The following is a 19,799-nucleotide window of genomic DNA, read 5'->3' as shown; positions in this document are numbered from 1 at the left end:
AAACTTTACTTCCACTTTGTTGATCATATAGAGCCGCATCAGCAAAGTGATAAAAGCAGCGCTTGTAACTCAGCTATAGCAAGAAGATCTCTTTTCAGCCTTTGTTGTCTCTTTGATCATTGTGTATCTTTTCTTATCAGACACAACTGAATCAATTCATGCCTCTGCTTTTATCTTACCATTCCCATAATGTGGAGCTGAACTTCATCAAGGGAGACCAAGCAAGAATAACAGCAGAGCAAATAACTATTTTGAAGCTATGATGTCTTAGAGAAGCTTTGATGGTATTTAAACAGGCCGAGAGGCATGTTGGTGGAGTTTCTTTGACTCAAATAAAAACATCATTCTAAAACTGCTTGATGACACTTAAAGCCCCCTCCAGTGTATTTTGACATTTTTATATTTCATATTTCTCTGAGTCATGTTCTGACACATCTACGGCCCACCAGGCCCAAAAGACAAGCTCCCTTCCCCAGGTCTGGCTCCAGAAGGGGGTCCCAGTGTCCCCTTACTGGGCGAGGTACTCTTTTCCCGAATGTGCTGTTTCATCAAGGTCCTCTTGAAGTGCACTTCACACACACCCCTGAGACCACTTTGCCGTGGGAGACCATACCAGGGGCTATTAGCTCCGGACAACACAGCTCCCAGGATCACGGGGACACGCAAGATGGTGGTTCTTGGAGGGGAGAGATCGTGGATACAAGCAGCCAAAATGAGTTTGCTCCAAAGGGTGGCTAGGCTCAGTCTTCGTATTAGGGTAAGGAGCTTGGACATCTGGGGAAAGCTCGGAGTAGAGCCGCTACACCTTCATGTCATGTGGTTCGAGCATCTGATTAGGATCCCCCTAGGTGTCTCCCAGTAGAGGTGTTTTGGCCACATACAACTGGTAGGAGGCATCGGGGCAGACCCAGGACACGCTGGAGGGATTATATATCTCATCAGGCCTGGGAACGCCCCATGATCCCCCAGAAGGAGCTGGAAAGCGTTGCTGGGGAGAGGGACGTCTGCAGCCTCAGCCTGTTTGCATAACCGCTTAATCTCTGGAGCCTATCCCAGCTGACAGTGGGTGAGAGGCGGGGTACACCCTTGACAGTTCAGCGGACGATCACAGGGCTGACACATAGAGACAGACAACCATTCACACTCACAATCACCAATCACACCTACAGTCACTCTGGAGTCAGTTAACCTGCATGTCTGTGGACTGTCGGAGGAAGCTGGAGTACCCCAGAGAAAACCCACGCTGACACAGGAAGAGCAGACTCCACACAGATGGGCTCCCCCACCCCAGGTTCAAACTAGGAACCCTCTTGCTGTGAGGCGCCAATGCTAACCACTGCATCACCGTGCCGCCTAACACAAGTCATGATTTTTTTAAAATAACCCTTGAACCATCAATTTTTCAGTACAACTGAAGACGAAGAAAAGGGGTCCACAACAAGTTGTTGTGTTACTCTAGATATCCCACGATGCACTGGAGATAATATAGTTTGATTAAGCTTTGTAAGTGAGCATAAGAGCAGTTGGCAGCGTGTCATGCTCCTGATCAAAGACAGCAATATAACCTCTGATATAATGCTTTCATTATTCATGAGAAATTAGCTTGTACTTGTCAATGGGAAAATGAATAAAGATTTCACAGGAGCGAGCAGCATACATTACACTGCCTCTTCCCTTCTGTCTCTCATAGAAACATAGGCATGTAACTTCTGTTGCATTCTACTCCATCACTAGTGTCTGCAAACTGAATCTACCTTTAAAACTCAACAGTCTTCTGCATGTATGTAACCTTTAGTTAATCAGGTCCGTCTCATTAGGATAAAGTCACAATCAGGAGGCAGCATCAAAGGTCAAAACGCCTTGAAGAAAGTAAAACTAAAACCACTAAGACGGCAAAAAAATGGGTTGCTTGGTCCTTATTAGGGATGCAAACTATTGGATTTTTTTGCCGATATCTGGTATGCTGATATGTAACAACTCATCTGGCAGATAACCAATACCGATATTGATTAATCCACTTTTTTCCCCGCCTAATTTTAGTGATCCTCAAATGTCTTCTGCATGGAATTAACATCATATTATGCATATTCTTATTGTGATGGCCCTCCAGCAGGTGGACACATGAAATACAATGTTATACCAATGACTCGCCGATATTACCATGCAACCCTAGTGTTTATTATTGTTAATTTCTATAAAGAGTGAGTGGATTTTTATTTTTGGAGCAATTATTTTCCCTTTAAGTCAACCTGAAATTCTCAGGTACACAATGACACCTTGACTCTGGTATCCATTCTCTAACTGTAGAGGGGTGACTTTATTGGTTTCAAGGTACCATTTCCTGCAAAAATGTCCTGAATTGCTCGGGCTCAATTGGAGAAGTGTTCGTCCACCCTGTGAGGATAATCCATGGTGGTTCCACTGATTTTGAAATTTCGCAGCCGTCCTTTGAACTCCTGGCAGGTAGATGTAGTGTTGACAAAACACACTGACGACGTCTGTAAAATCCAGTATGCCCCCATTTTCCATGAAGGTGAAGAGGTTACTGAAGTGGAATGAGACAACTCTGTTTAGCTCTGCCCTCAGCTGTTATATCCTCTGATTGTAGCCACTTCATTCAACCCCTTTTCTCCAGCACTAGGCAACCACTGTGTTCTCCGTGGTCACAGCTTCCTCTCAAGGGAGGGCCAAAGCTCTGTACACCAGTACAGTCAGTTCCAATACACATACCCCATTGCAAGGTACTGCAAGTATATAGTGGTCCAACTAACCACGATGTCATATTTGCTGTAGGAGAATTAGTCTCCCTGAAGTCTATTCTTGCCATTTGACCATAACCCTTTGGCATCTGGCCTTGTATGTTTCAGTATCATACAAGTTGTCTTTGAGTGCATTGACCAACCTGCCCTCAACTGCATGTTTGCCCTCTGGCATTGTGATCAGTATTGATGTATTATTTTTCCCAGGGGAATCCATTTCCTTCTTCATAGCACTAGCCCAAATCTCTGACTCATAGCTTGCTTGAAGGTTTCTTGTACATTACACATCACTATGTAGCAAGTAGTCAACAGTGGGCGGTGTATGATTATCACACTCTACTTTATACTCATAGTCTTTCAAGTACTGAGGGCATGTCCTCTCTATGTTGGCATCACATGTACTATGACTACTTTCTCTACTCTCTAGTTTTGGCCATAATTTAGTAGGCAAGCACATATCAGAACACCAGATAAATTGTTGAAGTGCCTTGATGAAAGTTGACTTTCCCTGAAATGGACAAGCAAAATTGGAAAGGTATTTTCGTATTAAATATGCCTTCCAATATTCCATGCATCTCTAACCCGACGTTATTGGATATTCCCAATATATATATGCCAATGATTGGCATCCGGGCTCCCTCACATTCTCCAGCAGTTTGAATTCTCTTCAGTAAAGTCTTCTTTCTGGGGTAATTGAAAAATTTAATTAAGCACTTCCATCCATATCCATGTATGTGAGTTGATGCACTTTCATGTAAAAGTCACAATAGATGTACCAGTCCTCCTTTTGAATATCAGTGTTACCTTAATTTTCCCATTTATTTTTAATAATCCATGGAATGTTTTTTTGTTTGTTTTTTCTCATAAAGCTCTTATGCAGTCTGGGTATAATATCTCCTGTTTGACAAATAAGCTCCTAACTCTGGATAATCCATACCTAGTGGGTCATTTTTAACAACTTGGTCAAACTAATGACATAATTGCCTTTCCAGAGCATGTTTTTCTTTTAAAATTTGGAAGTCTTTTTAATTGTCTCCTATCCATTATTGAGTTATTCCTTTGGCTATCCAGTTTTGGATCAAGTGTCCAGTTGGTTAGGCTTTAAATAGAGGTCATAGGCACATCATCCAGTTTTTCTTCGTTCATCTTGTAATTTATATTCCTCCGCAACAAAGTCACAGAATTTAAGTTGAAATTGTATCAATGGGTTCTGCACACTGTTTATAAATTTTCCCAAATCATTATTACGTAATGATCTTTGCAGCACAGATTCATCAATGGTCTAATTTAAGCCAAGTAGAGGCAATCTTTGAAATGTGGTACAGATATATTTCCTTCCATTTCTGGGAGTTGTCAAGTTTCAAACGTAACCTAACTCTGGGTTTTTTTCCAATGCCAAATGAACCTGGAAACAATTGGATCCCACTCAGAGAACTGACTGATTTCTTGAAAACAAAAAAAAGGAGACCTGGGAGAATGTTCATTTCTACAGTTTGAACTTTTTGACTGAGACTCATTAAAGGGTTAAAGTTCAATCTCTGTATATCAAAATTTAGTAACAGTGAGTATCCAGATTTTTAAGATCATCAGATTAAATGATACATTAAGATGGGTGTCATCTGCATAACAATGGTAGGCAACACTATTAAACTGCTGAAGAATAGTAATAATAAGACAAAGGGGAAGCATATAAACAGAACATAATGGGACCAAGGATTAAACCTTGTGGAACCCCACACAACATATGAGCCAACAATGAGACAAAATCATCAATAGTCATCCTGAAAGATTTCTCTGAAGACATGACAACAAAGATCACAGTGCAGTTCCATCTACGCCAACACTCTTTGCTTTTGTCTCTTCAGCTAGATGGTAAAATCTACAGTGTCAAAGGTGGCAAATGTCTGTCAATACTAAAATGGAATGATGACTAACTAGATACTGCATTCATCAGAATTTTGTTGGTAGCTTCTAACACTATGCAGCTGGCGAAAATGTTAGGTTGTTTCACCATTTCCAGTAGTTGTTTAGCAACAGCCTTTCAGTGATTTTTGTGACAATGGGTAATTTGGACATAGGTCTGTAATTATGAGAAAGTGTTTGATCAAAGCCAAGGGGCTGAATACAGGCTTGTTTGAAATTGTCTGGGAACAAACCAGAGCACAAAGACTGATTTACAATCAAGAGAAGACAATGGTAAGTGGCCTCTTTAAAAAAACGTCCAGGGGAAAAGTGACAAGGCCACAGAAGGATAAGTGCATGCGTGACAAAATATCAAGCAGATTATTCAGGGGAAAAGAGGTAAATTCACTCAGCAGCATGGAGGAGGTTTGAAAGGGCAGAATAGGGGACTGATAGATGTATCGGAAGGAGGTTGTGTGCAACTTTTGTGGCCCATCCTCCCAACTGGTCAGGGTGCTTGCAAAAGTAGTTGATGTTTGTGTTTAACAGTCTTGGTCCTTTGCGGTCAGGATGGAGATTATCCCGCTTTTAGGGATCCAGAAATAGTCAGAGTGGTTGAAAAAACCAAGACCAGTCGCAACACAGAAGTTGAGCAGCCACTGATGCATGCTAAAAATGCAGCTAAAATTCTCACAGGATGTCCTCCGTGTCAGAATAGAACCACGGAAAATGCACATTTTCCAAGGCTCTAAATCCTAACCGCCAGTGCCTCAAAGTCCTGCTGTAGTTTAACAGATTGTCGAAGAATTTGTGCTGACATGCACGATACTAGTGAGGCCGGACAACAGTTGTGCAAGTTTTCCAATGCAGCATTGTCATATGTGTCGTCAGGTGGCCCAAATTGTTTTCACTAACAACCTAACCATGCCTCTTGAGCGGTTGCACTGGCTGAACATAATTTCTAGACATTGTTGATAGACATGCATTAGTACTTTAATGTAATTATGTGACACTCTGGATGCCAGGGTACAACAAAAAGAAAAAGAGTGATGTGATCAGTTCTCTTCATCTTTTCTTGCAGCCTGTCACCTGTGTTTAGGGAGAAGACGTAGAAGTGTTCGAGACCAAACCAGGGCTAAACAACAGGAAATATTGCACTTATATTCGTGGACACAAACATGACTTCAAATGAATGTTACTGTGTGACCACTAGATGATGTTTTACACCTTGGGAAATCAGTGATCAAAAAGATAACAGAGACCAAATTGCAATGGGATCAGTCTAGCCACGATACAATGATGTGTCACTTAAAGTGACTGTCGGCCAGGAGTGTAAAGTGGCCCTTTCCCAACTCAATACCCCCCTACTTCCAGGCCCCTTGCCCGGACCACACCCATCTTAAAACTTCATTTTGATCCCAACGACGGTCATGACGTTATTGCATTGACAAAATCTGGAGGACAGATGTCCGTTTCTAACATGTATAAATGTTCACAACAGAAATTATTTGAGGTACTTTAGATGTGAAGACATAAAGTATATGAACTCTTTTGGACTATCCTCACATACAGCAGAATCCATCCAGGTCAGGTCAGGTCTTCGAAGGCAACTGGACTTGCTTGCTATTCTTGAAGACAATTCGCCTCTCATCCAAGAAGCTTCTTCAGTTCTAATTGACTGGTACAGAGTTGCAGCCTTTAAACTCTGTGTGGGTGTGAACCCTTACAGAGCTGCTAAGGTCACAATGAGTCGTTAACCCACCTGGCCATCGTGTGTCGTCAGAGTCAGGAAGGACCAGATGTGAATGAGTGTGAAGTCGTCTTGGGAGGGATCCCAAGATTGCATTGTAGGTGGGTGATAAATGGTGTCGTAGGCCACCTCCTCTTTTTAACAATGGTTGTTCCAGTTTGACATAGACGGCTTCTTTCACGCCTCAAGATGTGCACATTGCTATTTCAGTGTGCGCCTTGCTTCTGTTTTGCTTCTTCTCAGTGCAAATTGTCAAACTGTATTTATATGCCTTGTTCAGTGGGATAATTATGAAAAAGAAAATGTCAGAGATATACCTAACCCATTCAAACAGCAATGGGTTGTTGAGAACGATCAATCCCATCGTGCAGAAATAAAGCTCCTGTATTTAAAGTGATTAGTTGAAGAGAAAAAAGTGTAGAAGATTTTCCAGACATTTATCCCGCAATTAGTCCTTGGCATAGAGTGTGAGACCTCTACTAAAAGTCTAGTATCGTGTTTTACTGCTCACTGAAGGCAGTTCATCAGTGATCAATGAGGAGAAGAAGAAAAAAGCAATACAGGCCACTTGTTCCCTGAAAACATTACAGCTGCTCGGTACGTATACTAACAACAAGACAGAGATCAATACATTTGATCTAGAAGGAGGGGTTGACATATCACCCTGATTGGGTGTGCAGTGTGGACAACAGAAGACACACCATCCTGGATGGAATCAATAGGAAATCTATTGCTATTCCAGGCAAGTGGTATTTAAACCAAGTTCTTCTCAAAGTGAGTTGTCCAAAGTGTGCGTCAGGATCGATGACAAGTCTTGTTATTCCTGTCTGTTTCTAGACGAGAAATGCTGTGGAATATTTTTAAATGCCTACTGTACACAGGCTTGTCGGCTATTTTATTATTAAGCAATAGCTCATGACAGGCAGTGGTTGTGATTTTATTGCAGCTAAGGGTCACTGACTTTGCGTCCCATTAACTGTTAAAAGCACAATGTATCACGGCCTGGACTGAGCCATTGCTTTTATAAAACATTAACCAATTATAGCTATATAAAGGCTATAGATATATTCCAAATCAAACAGCTTTATAATGTGTTCATAAAGCATTTTTCTTACAAAGAAATAGACCTTCCAGGCTGTCTGCACATAGCACAAGGCAACGTATGTATGTTGGGATCCAGCACCTTCCTTATTGCTTTCAAGTCATCTCCTGATCTTAACGCATGACGAACTCTTGTGTCGAGTTCTTTCTTTCTAAGGGTCCTCACAGTGCCAGTGGAAAGGGATGCAGTTCAAAACTGAAAAGTTCTTTTCATACAAAAAGGTGCAGGGAAAAACTGAGCACTGTGGCATAAGCTGGCAAAACAAAAAGGCAAAAAGGTCAGCAGGCTGGGCACGGCAGGCAGGGAGACAAAAGGTGTTCAGGGAAAAACAAAGCAGGCAAATAGTCCAAAAGAGGTTTCAAGCAGAGATGGACGTGATGGGAACAAACTGGCGACGAGTGGCTGATCAGACCGGGCTTATATACAGGTGGAGGAATTGACCAGGAGATGAGCTGCAGGTGAGTAGGTGGAAGAGCGAGAAATCTGGATGTGGGTCAACCATGCCCAGCCAGCAGACACGGACAAGACAGACAGAAACACAAGGGAGGGGGAAACAGGGGAGCAAAACCTCAAACCCTGACATTAAATGGCTGACAGGTTTCCATAGAATCCTAAAACCTAGAAATGAGTCAGCACTTTAGCACTCCTGGTCCATTCGTCCCCCAGTTGTGTCTTATCTTGTCATTACAGACATTACAGAAGGGTGCTGGTGATTGGCACATCTGGGTCATGCTGTACTGTGCGTTATCATGATTGGGCTGCAGGTACCGCCTCATGCTGCCTGACACCAGCAGAACATAAAACTAGTGACGAATCGGACAGGAAGGATAAGGAGAGAGCAACTGTCTGTGGACACCACATGCTTGCTTTTGCCTCTACATTGGACCCGTTGTCACTTTGATTTGCACCAAAGCAGCTGAAACTGATTCACTTGTGCTTCCCGAATGGACAGATTCAGATCCAGGCAGATCCATCCATACTGGTGACTTCAGGTTGTTCAATCATTGTGACCATTTGAACTTTACAAGGAGCTTTGTGATTTGGTCTAGCTGTCTAGAAACATGGAAACTGAAATAATTATACACGAAACTCACTTTGTTCGTGTGTATACCGTATCTATAAAAACAGAACAAGTCGTTCTCAAATTAACCCCCGTCTTTCATTATCTGCCTATTTATGCCAAAAACAAATGTTCCAAATATCAAACAACTTTAAAACAAATCTCAAATGCAGGATTATAAAGAGAAATAATTACAAAATGAACACAGAACTTTTTTTAACCAATGTTTCTACAAAAAAAGTCAACAACCTGACAGAATAAAGATTAGCCAGAGTTTTCTGTCAAAGCAAAGCTAACTTAAAGACACCCAACAAATTTCAAATGCTAGAGTTCACAGGCAGAACAAACCGGGAAAAAAAAGTCAGTGAAGCCAGTTTGAGACATGTCTCTTTCGGTTTGCCAATTATTTCAGCAGCCGCTGTGCCGAATCAAAGTCAGAGTAATAACTTACTGTACAAAGTTTAGACAGAAATCATCAAACCCTCAAAAATCTTGGTGCACACATACACCCCCTCCCCCCAAAACATGATTGAAAATGGGTCGATTCTGTCGCTGCACAGGAGTTTGCTTTTCAAAGCAGCATCTCTGAATGTGGGAGTTGGCTCCGAATACAGAGCATAGGTCCAGTCGCCCTGCTGGATAACTCGCTGAATGACCACACCAGGGGTGGAAGTTCGATTTCAAAGGTGGGTAGGAGGGTTAGTACAGGCATCATTCCTCAAAAGAGCTTAGGTTACACAAGGTAGGGCAAGACACGGCCATGTTTTTATCATTTTGATATGTCCCCTTCATGAAATGGATGTTCACACCAAGATATTTTAAACAGATCGAGGACAAATTCAAGAAAAAAAAACTAATAAAAGAGTGGGAAAAGCATCAGATTCAGATGCTTCTGTGAACCAGAGTTCACCGAGTGTTTTGGTGAGTATGAAAATGAAAATAAATAAACTGTTTTACAGTCAATAAAACACTAACGGAAGATGTGTGATCTTCATCATCTCCATAACACCATATACAAACTTCTATCCTCAAAAGTCTGTGATTATCTCTGATCCTATATGTTCCTTTGATATGTCTGGTTATCTTTGCTTTCCTCTATCTGCTGTATTTAGAGCGCTTGTTCTCAATGAGTGATTAAATAAAGGCTGTAATTGATATAAATGAAGGAATATCTTGTGGATGAATGGTGTTTATCCCTCCGATAGAGTTCCACAGACTTGGCAAGGAGCACTCAATCAGTTTTGGAGGTTTGTGGTGGCCTGAGACATGCAGTCCAGGGTCCTGCATCGGGTCAGGTACCTGCGGGTACTCGACAGGTAACCTGCAAAAAGCTGTGTAACGGGTAAAAATATGTTCAGTTCAAGAGAATGCCCGGCTTGTCAAGAGAATTCGGCATCCGCCCACCAGTGTCGTTAGACGTTAATATCTGGTTCAGTTTAGGTTGTGACTTTGGGTGAACAAAATTCAATGTCAGGACAATGTTGAAAGCCAAAGTCAATTTGACGTAGAATACTGATGACAGATGACATTGATATTTTGTTGGTTCCAAGTTGTGTTGTTAAGTTATGAAAATCCAACATCTTCCGAACATTTTATGCCGACATCATCCTGATGTAGAATAATGACAGTTCGTCCTAAGGTACAGAGAACAAAACCCAACGTCTGGAAAATGCTATGGCCCCCTTTACTCCCCTTGCAATCGGATAGCGCTTGACCACATACATTTATACCTGGTATTAATATGCGCCTCTAGTGTCCACATCCAGATCCGTTTGCTATCCAATCACGCTCCGTTGTGCTGATGTCACATCCTCCTCTTCTTCTTCTGCAAAAATTTCCAGCAGCAGACTATAACGTCATTTCAATCAGGAGAGACATGTTTTTGGTTAGGAAAGAAAATATTTAATTACAAATGCACATGAGAATGGAATGTGAAAATGTGAAAAGTCTTTGGCGATTAGACCCCTTCGAGATGGTGAGCTATAAGGAGGGTGATGGATCCGTAGCCAATTAGGGAACCCCCCCGGGGTCTAGACGCTGGTGGTGGTAGAGGAAGTGGAGAAGAGATGAGGATCAGATGGATGGGTGCTGATGATCCGGATGAGAAGAGGAATGAGTCTTCGGGTTTATCTTTGACCTTGGATGTGACGGCTGGAGGTGAACGGGGTGGAGGAGGGGCGGCGATTCTGCCTAGAATGACAGCTGAAAGCGGCAGAGGAGAGAACAGATTTAAAATCTCGTAGTGACGACCTGATTGGCTGATGGAGGCCGTGGCTAATTACAATAGGACAGCAAGAAGAGTGCACGCCTGGTGGCAGCTAATTGGAGGAAGCAGTGGGAGTGAGAGAGGGAGAATTGTGAATGAATGAGCACGGAAAGGTCTTCCTGATTGAACTTACGCTGAGCTTCATATCCTGTGTGCCGCAATAACAAGAAGAAGAAGATGTTAGCCCCCCATTAAGTATGGTATGGACACTTTTGTCAGACCAAATGGAGAGCAGACACTTCGTCTCACCGTGAGTCTCTCCGTGGTTTTTTTTGTCTTGGCAGTCGCTACCCGGTGAGTGTTTGCATTTGCGTTTACACCTTTGTTCCATGTGGTCACAATGCATCCCTGACCACCTTCAGAAGTGGTTTGGCAGATCGGATGACAATCTGTCCTTAATGCGTTTCGAGTGTACTTACACCTGTACTTTCATGTGGTCAAGAGCAATCCGATCACACAAAAAAAACGCATGTTAATGCAAGGTGTAAAGTGGGTATATGATGTTAAAGTCCACACCATGTTAAATTCTAATCTTGGTAGACATATAAGATATCGTCAGCCGTCTTTCTGACATTATGTTGATGTCCGGCGCCAGCTGTGATCTGAAGAGAGACAGAAAAACCTGCAAAATGCCTGCAGTTTTCCTGAATAAGACTGAGATGAAGCTGCAGCCGACTTCACAATATCACAATAGAGTTACGTTTAGGATTTATATGTGAAAAATCTTAACACATGAAAAAACACTGTCACGTAATGAGTGTTGACTGCGATGAGATGCACATTAATATCCCAGTTTAAGTCTTATCCAGTCTTAAAATCTGGTTCTTCATCTTCATGTAGACATAGTTTGAACAGGATCCAGGTTTCTGATTGTTTGTCATTTGAATTATTGTTCGGAATGGTTCAGACTTGGACTTCCCATGTTTTGCTATCCAGGATCAGCCAATCCATTTTACTTTTGGGGTGGTTTCTCAAAGCAACATTGGATTGGATCACCCTGATCCAGATACAAACTTTTCGAGATATCCAAATCCCGATAACCAGTGTTCTTCATAGGAATATAAATACTAGGAAATAAATTTTGTTTGACATTGACAGCTGTTTGGGGGGATTATGTTATGGGGACACCAACCCTCTTCTTTTTTTCTTTAACTTAACCACACTGAAAGGCTTAATTGGTAGCCCAATGTTTACTTTATCTTCCTTATCACTAACAATTTAACAACTCATTTGCTTATAAGTTTTATTACATTTTGACCCTGAATCCAGCATTCTGTTGGGTTTAGGATAATCCTGATATTTTGGATCAAAGGCATACCAATCCTACTGAAATGTTTTTAACAAACTCAAGGTTGGATCCAGATCAAAACCAAGACCTGATTACATGATCTAATCCAGTTTCAGTTTCCTTTTTTTCCCTTGACCAACCCATTTTCCCAATCCAATCAGATGACCAACTGTAATAATAGATGTCGGGAGTGCCCATTTTTTAAAAACTCGTACAGCTTCAAAGTTTCAAAGAATGTAAAGCAGACAGCGATTGAAAGAGGTTTGAGTTTAATATCTGTTTTTGCTGCAGCGTCCAAAAGTGACCCCCGAAATCTAAATGTTCCTCAGTGTTGATCTTGAACTCAACACAGTTTGGATTACAGATTCAAAAGACAATGACTGGTGTGTACTATATCTTTAAATGTAAACAAGCTTTAAATTTGGCACAACCTTAAGTTAATCGGACATGATTTCAGGCTTAAATTTTACAAAAACAATAAAATATGAGCATACAGATGTCTCTTTTTTTTCATCTAATGTACACTCACAAACAACTTTGATCTTGATGTTGAGGATGTTTAAAGGTTCAGTGTGTAAGATGAAGCGGGGTTTAGTGGCATCTAGCCACGAGGACTGTGTGTTGCAACCAGCTGAAACTTCTCCTGGTAAGAATTCCTTCAGAGTTCATTGTTGAGGAAGTTCTTATGGGGAGCTAAATTATCAGCAAGGTCTCTTCCTCTCAAAAACAATAACCTGTTATGTTACAAATATCTCAGTACATTTACATGCTCGGTTAAGTCAAGCTATGGTTACAGCTCGACGAGGCCATTTACTTGGACTGCTGTCATTGTCCCAGTATACAAGCATGGGAGGGGAATCGGTTGATTCCGAAAGTATGTCCGACTCTTCTACGATAGGTGGTGATATGCCCCCTTTTAGCTTGTTAGTATTGGATGTTTTTCCGGTTGACCAATTCCGTCACAGACCAAACAATCGACAAACAAGTTAGCTACGGTTAGCTTGCAGCAAACTGGTACCATGGTGGCCAACTTTACAGCTCTGGATGTAGATTTTGTCATGTTGTTAGTGGCTTGTTCTTCTGTTAAGCATTTAATACTATCGGACTTCCTGGTCAAAGCCCTGGGCGGAAACTGTGGAGCATGCGCAGAACGTCTCGGCTAGTTTGGGTCGACTCCCAGTCGTATTATCTGGGTGTGTTAGTCCAACTTTGAGAAATTCAAGTTAGTACACTTTCGGTCAGACTTACATGTTATAGTCCAGTTTTAGTCGGACTAACACAATAAATCGATTTTCTCTAATGTCATGGAAACATACTGAGCAGCTTTCCTACACTGTTCAGAACCTTGCACAGCTTTTTTCTCTGATAGCTTAATGTGCAGTCACCTTTTCTTTGATCCAGACATTCAGGAGGACATTCAAATCAGTGTTTTCCCAACACTACTTGTTGCAGATGGGCTTCTTACTACAGTGGCCAATGAGAAAACGCAATTGGCCCATCTGGAGCCAGAGTTTGGTTCGTCCATTCTGGGCTACAGTAGAAGGATGGCGGTGAACATGACTCAATCTCAATAAACAAAGACTGGCTCCCTTTGTAGATATAAACAGCTCATTCTAAGGTAATGAAAACACAACCATTTTATTTTCAGGGGATGATACACTAAAGAAAATAAGCATTTTAAATTTGGCCAATTTATCCCCATAAATCCTACACACTGGACCATGAATTCACCTCAGACATCCAATCATTCAGCACAGGCACCAGAAAAACATTACTTTGATTTCTTCCCGACATAAATAATAATTATCTCTAGAATATGTTGATATAAGTCAACAAATACACTATGTACAACAAACTGATAAAGTCAAACGGGTGAGGTAAGACCAACCGAAGCCGGTTCACAACATAACTGATGATGGCATTTATAGTCAGCAAAATAATCACAGAGCTTCATCCCAATGAACAAACAGGGGTGTCACTGTTCTTGATGGTAAATGGCTCGGTTGGTCAATCAGTCCAGCACTTTGGTCCAAACAAGAACAACTAGATTGCCATGAATAATCATATTCTAAAAACTAATGGTCTGATTTTGATGAAATTAGCTCTCATGGTCCCAAGAGAATGAATCCTAACGGCCCCACTGAGCCCAAATTTTTCCCCAGAGGTTTTCTTTATTGGACGTTCAATCAACATTAACCTAACGCCATCTTCAGGCCAAAATGCCAAGACTATGCACACACAATATTTCATAATCTCACCTACATAAAACATCTGAAATTTTGGTGAGGTGAACTTTTGCTCCATAGTTCCTCGTTTTCTTAAGCTATGACAGACTCAATTTACTCTATGATAATAAACATAATAACAAACATTGCATTATATCTGATTTATGGCCGATGATCACTTTTAGTTTGACAATTGAAACCTTTGAATTTGTTTGATATAAAAGAGTTCTGAGGAACAAGTCAAATTGACTCCCCAAAATGCTTCTCAAAGTCAAGAACAAGATTCGGATCATCCTGCAGCTGTTTCTATTGTTTTGGCTTCACAAACACTTTTTATTACTGAGCGACTCAAAATAAAATGGAATGGCTTCATATACATCTCATAATGTTTCTGTTTATCCCTCATTAACATAGGCTTCAGCTGTCTTTTGCATGTTGTGATCAGATTTGGCACAGCTTCACTCTCAGTCTGCACTCTGCTGACGCGTGTCATTCCTTGCAAGCACGCGCCGGAATCCGTGTACCAGTCCTCCCCGTCACACAGGCCTCAATGAGCTGCTGTCAGACTCGCGACGATGAGGACGAAGACAGCGGCGTCTTCACCCACGTCCTTCCCAGAAAGAGTTCGGCAGTTTCAGACGGCCGTTTCCTGGTCCTCTCTCTGTATCATCTGGTAATGCTGTCTGTTCTCCAGATAGGCTGCCAGTTCAGAGTCATTGGCTTTCTCAGCCCTGTTCTTGGGAGTATCACCCTGATGAAGAGACACAAAGGATTACAGAGACCGTTATTTCAACTGCTTGTCCTTTCTGTTCTTTCATTCCAACACTGACAGTCTACATAAAGCTACCTCAACAGTGAGAGGCCAGGTTTCCATGAAATCCCCCTGACCTTTACGCTGTGTCCATCAAAGCTCAGAGCACATTATGGTGCCTTTACTATGGCAACTGACCACAGAGGCTATGTTCACATTGGGATCCATTTTTCAGGTCATAGTCACCCACATTTGCACATTGATTACACAGATTTCTCAATACTATGTTCATGATTTCATAATCAGCCAGGAGAGGAGCAGTTTATCTGAATTTCTTTAGCACTAATTGTTATACTTCTTATGATCTTTCGGGAAAAGTGTTCAGTCAAGGTAACAATGACAATTTAAATTTGCAGAACTGTTTCTTGTCTATGTCTTTGTTTTATTTCATTACATATAAAAGGTACTGGGCTACAGGCAACATATGGATTAGGCATAGATTTTGCATTTCAAAGTAAAAATGCATGCTGTGATCCCACCCACCAAATATATTCGAATGTCATCACTTGCCAATAATCCTTTCACCAGGTCTGAGAGGGGATATGCACGGCAAATTTTTTGCGGATGCACCAAATTATCAGGCGCAAATCTGTATCGGCCGATATTCGCCTTTTTGACGGCCACTGGCCTGTCCTGTTATGTGACATCAATTTCGTTCAGGCTAAAAAGCAGGGCTCCAGATTTACAGCGTCCTGTCGTCAGAGAGACGATGGAAAATGAGTTCAGGATGACCAGAGATCTCCATCGGGATTCCTTCGGGACGCTGTAAACTCACTATCATTGCATTGCGGGACACATCCTGTTGTTTTCCAGATAAACAACAGGGTGACATTAGACAGACACAAGGTCACAGTGACCTTGACTTTTGACCACCAAAATCTAATCAGTTCATTGTGGAGTCCAAGGATGGATGGATGTTTGTGTCAATTTGAAGAAATACCTTCAAGGCGTTCTTGAGAATCGCATCAACAAGAATGAGACAGATGCAAGGTCACAGTGACCCTGAGTTTTGATCACCTAATTCTCATCAGATCATCCTTAAATCCAAGTGGATGTTTGTGCCAAATTTGAAAACATTGCTACATTGTGAACAACTAACCCATGAGCCAAATTGTCATCTTAAACATTGGTATTGGCCCAGAATCTCTCAACAAGTGCCTCCCTGGCTAATTTAGACTTGAACAACCATGAACACTCAAGCCATGAGGAGGATTCAAGTCTTTTTCCACAGCACAGCACGGCACAGTAAAATAAGTTGTTTACCTTGATGACATGTTGGAGGTTTGTTTGTTTGTTTGCACAAACTGTAATAAAGCCTGTTGGCCCATCTTCACTGTTAACACAGTCAGACCTCTGGTACTGTAAGCCTCAACAGTAAACAGACTAAACAACACACTGGTGATTTGGTGACTTCTGCACAGCGAGCTGTGATGCACACTGGGCTCTCGACTTTAAGTCTTGTTAAAAACAAAACGGGCTTTTGTTAGAGTCTTATTCCCACTTGCCATAATGACCGCCCTCTGCTCTTCTCTGTGCTGGCGAGATTGTGGTGTTTCATTAGGATCCAGCTGCCGTGTCTAAAACGTGTGTGATAGGGAGTTTACGGCCAAGTGAGTTTTTCACATCGCATTTCTCTAGAACTGAAAAGAGCTGTTGTTACAGTAGCATTGTCTCCGACTGAAAACAATGAGATAATGAGAGTGAGTCAGAAATGAAATAAACAACATGTGTCCTTGAGAGGACACACACAAACGCACACAACACATAGTCTAAGTGGCTGTTTAGGGGGGAGGGGCCTTTATGCTGAATCACTTCCAGAGCTTAGAACAGACTCTAATTAGTTGAGTCCAGTGTGTGTGTGTGTGTGTGTGTGTGTGTTTGTCTTTGGGGTTTTACCAGATTGGGAAACATTCCCAGTAAATGAGTGAATGAGACAGAGACGCAGAGAGACAGAGCGAGACCCTAAGTGGTGAGTGCAGGGAGATGTAGAGATAAAACAGAGTACTTTATAGCGATGTCAAATCGCCATCTTCTCAAGTCATTCGTCTCTTTTTCCATTCACTGCACTCTCTTCGCGGTCTGTCTGTCCGTCTCCCTGTCTCCATTCTTCCCTCTCTCTCCCTCTCGCTGTAACTAGGTCATTGCTGAGTCCAGCCAGTTAGGAGCATTTTCTACACTGTTGAAACCTCCATGGAAAACTGAACAGAAATGAAAGAAGATGCATATTGGAGACCAACACACACACACCCAAGAGACATCCACAATGGTAGACTTCCCCAGAACAGCCAAACCTTTAGTTTAAGGGTAACTTTGGCAGAACAGCCAAACCTTTAGTTTAAGGGTAACTTTGGTAGTTTTAAACCTGGGCTCTATTTTCTCATGTTTTTGCATCTAAGTGACTGATGGGAACAACAATTTTTGAAACTAGCAAGACCAGCAAAACAGGCTGCAATGTAACCTTTCGAGGCATCCTCACAATGTCAATTTACGTCAACAACAGGCTAAGAATATTATTCAAAGTGTTTGACAATGTCCAGAAAGTGTCCCTGTAGAGATAGAACTTTTCGTTAGAGGGTAAGATCTTTTTTGTTTAATCTGAAACAGCCCTGAAATTGCCACTGCCAAACCCATCAGACTTCATTTAAATTAACAGTTTTTTTATCGTCAAATACACTTCATTTAATTTCGATAGTAACGACACAAAAAACGAGGGGTCTCATGCAGCAACATTCTCTTAAATTTCTATATTTTTACTTAATCTTCTGGTAAGAGAAAATATAAGAGAAGTCAACTCTAGATGCATCAAATGTTCTCGACCATCCAGATCAGGTGACGTGAATAACATTGATCATCTTGTTGCAGTGCAATGTTCTGTTGGGAAACCTTTGGTCCAGGCATTCATGTGGATGCTACTTGATGTGCTCCACCCACCCAAACACTGTTGCAGACCAAGTAAACCCCCCTCATGGCAACAACACTCCCCAATAGCAGTGGCCCCCCAGAAGGACAATGCACCATGCCACACTGCTCAGGAATGGCCCAAGGAACGTGACAAAGAGCTCAAGACCTTGACCTGGCCTCTGAATTCCCCAGCTCCCAATTTGACTGAGCATCTATGGGACGTGCCAATACCCCAAACGTACCACCAATCCACAGTTGGGCCTCTATGGATTAGACATAGCTCTAACATGTCAAGGTATGGACACAGGAAGTCTGGGGATGCCCCGTGGTGTCTGGCACCAGGGTCGTCTCGGCAGATCCTTTGAGTCCTGTCAGTTGCAAGATGACGTACCTGCATGTCCCAAGGATGCTCGATTGGTCTTGGATCTGGGGAATTTGGAGGCCAGGTCAAGGCCTTAAGCTCTTTGTCATGTTCCTTGGTCCATTCCTGAGCAGTTTGTGTCCAATACTATTAAAGGTTGTGTTCATTCAAAGGTAGTGTAATGAAGGACTGAATGACTTTAAAACAGCTCAGTTATTTTCATAGTGAATATTTCATTGTTTCCTGGATTGTTCTGGTGTCAACTATCGGCCAAATACTTATTTTAAACATCAGTATCGGCCCAGATTTTCACAATCAGTGCATCCCTAATTACAGCAGCTCAGTGTTCTCAGTAAAGACATCATGGCAGAGGCAGTGAGACTAAAGAGGATGTTCACAAAGGAAGGACAGAAGAGAAAAAGAGAAAGAGACCAAGCAAGAGGCCGGACAAGAGTATTCCTGCTTAATACCACATTACATATGTTTACTTCACTGAAAAGGTCATTCTTTATCATCTGTTTAAAAAGAAAAATTATTTTTGGTCATTTTAAAATGAGCAGAACACAGCTGTGTTCTCCAGGGTCTGATCTGAGCAAAACAGGAATGTTTATTTTTTTCTTTTCAGCTGGAAAAAAAGACTAAAATAAAAAGACTAATTTCCAGTGGTGTACTAAAAACATTGGACGCTACACACCTGTGCACGTAACCTACCTGTAGGTCTGTTTTCATCAGTGAGGCTCCTGCTTCGACCAGATAATGACAGATGGTCCTGTGACACAGAGATGCAGCTCGATGAAGAACCGTCTCGCCGCTGGTGGTCCAGAGTTCAGAGACAGAGAGAAAGCGAGAGAGCCGGCATGAGAGAACAGCATCTGACGTCTTCTGAGAGTCAAGCACCACTGATGACCAGGCACCCTACGGCTTTTGTTTGCTTTCTTATGTTTATTCTCTTTAAGATTTCGAATGCTTGTTAGGATGTACAGCACATATAGACAGACCAGAGCCCAGGGACACAACATCAAAGCTGGTGCTACAGTCAGTGGGCAAACTTTCAGCCTTAAAAAACTTTTTCTTAGCCACACTGTGTGGCATGTAGACTCATATAGACTCATGTAGCCATGAAACAAGACAATGCTTCAAATATGGATGTTAATGCAAAGAAGCTACAAAGTCTAGAATTTGGATGCTTCACACACACACACAATGAGCACAGTTTCAAGATGGACACCCAAAATTAGTATCACTAATTCAGTATCTGACCAAATGTTTCTCTGTTCCTGAGATATGATGTTAAATGATGGCCAGAAAGTGTTTTATGCAGAACCTTATGATGTCAGAGTGGAGTTGACCTTTGATCTTTTGGATATAAAATGT

At 41.8% G+C, this 19,799-nt stretch overlaps 1 protein-coding gene across 5 annotated transcripts in view; it reads right to left on the bottom strand.

The window, feature by feature from the left end:
• Nucleotides 1–14,653: 14,653 nt before the first annotated feature.
• LOC126401690 (diacylglycerol kinase zeta-like) overlaps nucleotides 14,654–19,799 on the bottom strand; it is a 149,422-nt gene continuing 144,276 nt past the window's right edge. For all 5 annotated transcript variants that reach the window (XM_050063099.1, XM_050063098.1, XM_050063095.1 and 2 more), the window contains 2 exons: nucleotides 19,137–19,236; nucleotides 14,654–15,103 (listed from right to left, as the gene is read on the bottom strand). In XM_050063099.1, coding sequence (XP_049919056.1) covers nucleotides 14,987–15,103; nucleotides 19,137–19,236 — 217 coding nt within the window. In that variant the 3' untranslated portion in view covers nucleotides 14,654–14,986. The remainder of the gene's footprint in view (nucleotides 15,104–19,136; nucleotides 19,237–19,799) is intronic.

This window comes from Epinephelus moara, chromosome 15 (genome assembly GCF_006386435.1).
Source record: "Epinephelus moara isolate mb chromosome 15, YSFRI_EMoa_1.0, whole genome shotgun sequence".
Taxonomy (NCBI): Eukaryota; Metazoa; Chordata; class Actinopteri; order Perciformes; family Serranidae; genus Epinephelus; species Epinephelus moara.
The sequence above is the reverse complement of the archived record's forward strand: the minus strand, read 5'-3'. Positions and strand labels throughout refer to the sequence as shown.